This window comes from Sinocyclocheilus grahami, unplaced genomic scaffold, assembly GCF_001515645.1.
Source record: "Sinocyclocheilus grahami isolate Dianchi unplaced genomic scaffold, SAMN03320097.WGS_v1.1 scaffold2510.1, whole genome shotgun sequence".
Classification (NCBI taxonomy): Eukaryota; Metazoa; Chordata; class Actinopteri; order Cypriniformes; family Cyprinidae; genus Sinocyclocheilus; species Sinocyclocheilus grahami.
This window is the reverse complement of record NW_015507689.1, coordinates 1328-7306: the sequence shown is the minus strand read 5'-3', so window position 1 is coordinate 7306 and position 5979 is coordinate 1328. Positions and strand designations below refer to the sequence as shown.

General features: G+C 35.3%; 2 gene segments (V, D, J or C); both read left to right on the top strand.

Annotated features, from left to right (window-relative positions):
- Positions 1-237: 237 nt before the first annotated feature.
- Positions 238-762, top strand: LOC107575204 (T-cell receptor alpha chain V region HPB-MLT-like). The segment is given in 2 exon segments: positions 238-280; positions 452-762. Coding segments are annotated over 2 exon segments (354 nt in total).
- Positions 763-4775: 4013 nt separating this feature from the next.
- LOC107575203 (T-cell receptor alpha chain V region CTL-F3-like) lies at positions 4776-5233 on the top strand (the record flags this gene model as incomplete). The annotated part of the segment is given in 2 exon segments: positions 4776-4815; positions 4935-5233. Coding segments are annotated over 2 exon segments (339 nt in total), but the record flags the coding sequence as incomplete, so codon positions are not given.
- Between the last annotated feature and the right edge of the window lie 746 nt (positions 5234-5979).

Below are 5979 nucleotides of genomic sequence, written 5' to 3'. Positions count from 1 at the left end.
TGAGAAGGCTGTAACACTAGAACAGTATGTTCTCTTATGAATTACAGAAGCTGTGCAGCTTTTAAATTGTGTTGCACATTTCACATTACCACACCCACAATATTAGTACACAATGGAACTTCACTCATGTGCATTCTGGATACCAACACAGATCCATTCACACTATAAAACAATATTCAGGTACAGTTTTCTAAATCTAACAGTAATCGAAATACAAACTACATCTGGACTGCCAACATGGAGAGGCAGATGCTACTCATGATTCTCATCGTAGTTACAGGTAAATATACTAAATCTCACTAAACACAGTTGTAGGTTGAACAAACAATATTCCATTTTAAGGCAAAGCAAACCTCGCCCTGATGTTATACATACTGAAAAGACATGTGTAACATTTCTTATTGTTTTAATGATCTAGATCATAATGTATAAAAAATATATTTCATTTCAGGTGGATTTGCAGACAAAATTGAACCAAGAGAAGGAGATATTAATTTAATCAAGGAAGAAGGAGAATTTGTGACACTGAGCTGCACATATGATGTGGGCAGCAATAATGTTTGGCTTTACTGGTACAGACAATATCCAAATGGAGAACCTCGGTTTTTACTGCTCAAAGGTGCTCGATCACAGACCTATGAGAATATAGCAGACAATCGGTTTCGGTCGACTACGTCCCAGTCATCCACTGAAATCCTTATTGAGAAAGCAGCTCTGTCAGATTCAGCTCTCTATTACTGTGCTCTTCGAGTAGCCCAGTGATACAAAATACCAGAGAAGCTTTACAAAAACTCAAATAAAAAAATGTGCTTTGAACAGTCTTTAATCAAATAGCATCAAACCACAGTTTATTTATTTTTTGAAAGCCACAGCTCTAAAAATTTGAACGTGGCAACACCTGTGAATTTGGGAGAACATGAAAGGGTATACATAGGGGGCATGTGAAACTATCACTTATTTGTTTTTCTAAATGTTATTTAAAATTCAGAAATCACTCAGTATACAAAATGAAAGAATTTTTTAAACAACAACAAAATGAAATAAAAACAAGCAAATAAAAAAATATTTATTTTAAAGTAGTTCTCTGTCCGTTATCCCCTACAGATAAAGTAAACCTGCATAGCGATCATATATATAATGGCAAGAGGAGGAGTTTAACACAGACAATAGCACACACATAAAGTCACAATCAATCTCTGTGTGAAGCAGCTGCTCTTTGTTTAGCTTGCTCCTGGCAATTTGTTGAGTGAAAATGTTCATCTATATTATCATACTGATGTCATTAAAAGAAGGTATAATATTGTAATATTTTAATATAATATATTACTAAAATACTATACTGTATATATTGTAATACATAATATAATGCTATATAACATACTACTGTTTCAATTCTATATGAAAGATTAATATATGTTTTTACAAGATGTATGTGTGGTTGTGTTACAATTGATGCCACTTTCATTTGCAGGTTCCAGAGCCTCAGAAGTCATCACTCCAAAAAGTGACAGAGAATTTGCTCTTGAGGGTGACAATGTGACACTCTCCTGTAACTACAGCAGTTCTGCTCGAGGTGTTCACTGGTATCGGCAATACGCAGGATCACCACCACAGTTCCTCATACTGGAAGATTCAGGGGTTACAACTCCAGCTAATCCACCCGTTCCAGGAATAAACATCAAACACAGAAAAAAAGAAAGCCATGTGGATCTGATCATCTCCTCTGCTAAAGTGTCAGACTCTGCTCTGTACTACTGTGCTCTGCAGCCCACAGTGACAGGAAACACAGTAACATAGAACAAAAATATTTTATTACAATATCACTGTTTAGCAATACCCTGTCATGGTAACATAATCTAACTTAGCCAGGAATGTAGGAGTACTGTTTTGATGACCAGCAGAATGTCTGTAATTCCCTAAATTATTGCTGGGACTTGGAACATGAATTAACACATGAATGTCATAATGAAAATGTAGCAATGCAGAAAGGGTTAGGGGATAGAAAATGTCATTAGCTCAGTATTAAACAACAGAAGTCAAAAGTAGCTTGATAGAAAAACAAACCTGTGTGATTAGTGGGTGGGTCATGTCACTAACCACACCCACTTTGCCAATACACATTTGAATATCTACATTCATTCAAACTGCTGTGTCAGTGAATTGTATCTTCTTCTTCATTCACATTAAATACAGGGAATCCCTCAAGTTTGTCATTTCAGTCTCTCCTATCTCTGCAAACATGATTTGGATTAAAACAAAATAAATCACTCAGAATATTAACATGGACAGATGTCGACTGCTGATTCTTATGACAGGTACTCTTTTTTTAAAGTGTCATATATACACACTACCATTCAAAAGATTTAAAAAAAAGAAAGAAATAATATAAAAAGTGACAGTAACATTATTGTAGCATTATAGATTTAATTTAAATGCGTTAATTAGTCATTTATATTGTTTTTATTATAGCATGTTACCATTTTTTATATGATCATTCTAAAGCAAAATTCATTTTTGTAGGTGTATTTGCTGACAGCATTGTGCCAAAAGAAGAGGGTTCAAATAAAACCAGGAGAGAAGGAGAATCTGTCACGCTGAGCTGCACATATAAAAGCAAAACTAATGTTTTGCTTTACTGGTACAGACAGTATCCTAATAGAGAACCTCTGTATTTGTTATTTAAAAGTTCTCGTCCGTCTGGTGAAGTGAATGTATCAGCCAAGCGTTATAAGATAACTACATCTCCGACCTCCACTTCACTCACCATTAACAACGTGAATCTGTCAGATTCGGCTCTCTATTACTGTGCTCTAAAAGCAGGAGCCCAGTGATACAAAGTCCACAGACGCTTTACAAAAACACACACATAATTGGTGTGTCAGTGATCCACCACAACTATGTGTCTTAAACCACAAGACAACAGGATGCGGTCACACCTGCTGAAGAAACAAAAAAGTGTACCCCCACCTTTTCTTGGTTAGGTCCACCTCTTTAGGCTTCCTCAAACTTGTTGTTGTGAACTTAATTGTATGAACAAATAGCAAAATTGTATGGTGTTTATATATTGTTATACATTGTATAACACAACTCCTGATTCTTATAAGAGGTACTTTTTAAAGTGTGGTTTACATACATAACCGTTCAAATGTTTTTTTTTTAAAGACATTAATAGTTATATTCAGCAAAGGCACATTAAATTAAGCAGAGGTGACAGCAATGACATAACAAAAGATTTCTATTTCAAACAAACAGTTTACGTTTTTAAATAGGTTTCCATACATTGCAGTTTATGAATTACCGTTTTAAGGGGAGGGGCTACTGAGACATTCTAACTGGAGAAAAATAACTGAATGCTTGCTTCAGTAACAGTAACAGGTGTTGCACATTAACTTGCATATCGTCCTGAACAATGATACTCTTTGTTTTTATTTTGTTTTCTCTTGCAGGTATGTATTCTGTTCCAGACTGGCAGGATTTTTGTTTATTGCATGCTTAGCTGCTTATCCATGTCTTTAACAAGCTACATTTTTATATTTCTTTCTGTAGGCGATATTTTTGGGAATGTCATCACACCGGTCCACAATGAAGTATACAAAACAGAAAAGGACATTATATCCCTGTCCTGCAACTACTCCTCAGCAGCGAGTCTATATTGGTATCGCCAATATCCTGAATCGGCTCCTGAATTTCTTTTAGTAATTCTACATGCAAATGGGAAAGTTTTACAGAAGTCTAAAGTTGTGGAACTAGATCCTCGATTCTCAGGAAAACTGAATAAAGAGAAAACCCACACATATCTTGAAATCTCCTCTGCTAAAGTGACAGACGCAGCAACGTACTACTGTGCCCTGGAGCCCACAGTGACAGGAAAATAGACAACACTGTTCAAAAACCCTCCCTACATAGAGGGTAAAGTATACCACAGTAAACTGCATCACAGTTAATATGGCAGAAAAAAAAAAAAAATAATAAAATGCAAACTAATGTTTCTGATGTACAGACTCAGTGTTGTTTGGTTGCTTACATTTTGTATGTGCAGATGGGTTTGAAAGCTGAGACTGCTTGTGTTGAAAAGCAACCATTCCACAAGACTATTAAATCAACACATACTGGGGTTAGGTGATATTTGTAAATAAATTTCACAATTTATAAGCTGTAATGGCTTACCTAACTCCAAAATCCCCATTTAACTTAAGAAAAAATAAGTGACAATAGTAACAGTAGCAATAATATTCATTCAATGAGATTAGATTGCCATCTGGTGGGCTAGTAAAATCAGAGCCGTTAATGATTAACTTAAATGTTTTTTTTCTCTCTTTAATCATGAAAAGCTAGTTTCTGATTTCAAAAGTAGTCAGATTGGTGAATTCTAGATGGTGAATCTTGCACATCAAATGTCATTGTAACTATAAGGCTAAGCAATGTACCTTATATAGTTTTAGTTTGAGGTAGAGTATTGATCAATTAATAACCTTTGGCCATCTAACTAAACCAAACATGACAACTAAGAGTTTTTCTAGTGCAACTTCGCAAAATCAACAAGGTGCATGAAAAAACAAGGTACACATTGAACACAAAATCAACAATATTGTCATAGATTCAGATTTTGCTTCCATTCCACAAGTGTTTGGTTTTTGGTTTTGTGTTTAATAATTTCTGTTATTTATAAAATGATTATGTAAGGAGGCGGAGCTTTACACAGGCCTGTAGAACACAGACATGTTCAGTGAACAGCATCACACATCACTGAGGCGAGCAACAGCATCCTGTTGATCATGTTTACTTGTGTGCTTATACTGCTGACTTTTACTCAAGGTAAAAAATCGTACTCATTATCTTACTCAAAATCGTACTCACTACATTGCAATATTCTCATTTTAAATATGCTCAGCAATGTTCAGATCCACACTTTTTTTTCTTTTGTTTTGTTGCAGGTAACAGAGCTAAAGATGTCATCACCCCATACAGTGATGCAGCATTTGCCACCGAGACTGAGACTGTGAAACTCTCTTGTAACTACACTGGTTCTGTCGAGAGTCTTCACTGGTATCGGCAATATGCAGGTTCACCACAGTTCCTCATCCTGGATTATTCAGGATATGTTACTCATGCTAATCCTCCAGTTTCTGGAATATCCATCAGTCACAGAAAAGAAGATAACAGTGTGGATCTGATCATCTCCTCTGCTGCTGTATCAGACTCTGCTCTGTATTACTGTGCTTTGAAGCCCACAGTGACAGGAAACACTCAACACACCATACAAGAACCTGAAACACTATTAAATTGCAAATTTACAGTGATGTCTAACCATCATACATGTGAAGGCATATATTCAGTAAATATAATTGTGCTCTCAAATGGCAATTTTCTTATGAATTACTCTGAGCTTTGTATTCAAAATACAGATCCATTCATCACTGTTAAACATGAAACGATTGGACAAGATGAATTGCTGGTGATGGAAGATACAAGTTTATTCTGATGCAAACTAGTCTTCTTAAAAATTATGTAATATAGTGTTTCTGGAAAGTTTTCATAAATTCCTGTCCACTGTATAGTTGGAGCAATTTTGCACATTTTAGTCTCCATTTTGAATGCATCAGTTCTGTGATACATGTATATGTTCGTCATCTGCCACTAGGGGGTGAAGTTACAACAGAAACAATAAGTAGTTTGTATTGAGTGCATGATTTACATTGAAAATTCTAATGGTATTTTTTGTAAACACAGAATGCAACGGGCAGAATAATCAAAGATACCAAACACAAACAGACAGCAACTCTGAGCTTTATATAATAGATCAAGTACAACAGAGCAAAAGCAAATCCTATTATTTGACAGTCATCTCAGTTTTTAGTGTGGAAAGACAGAAGGTGGTCTAAAATATCAGAAACCACACCCACATTTATAGACATATTAGCTGCACAAATGACTCTCCATAAACTCATGCATTTACTTTCAACTTAAAATCATTAAGCA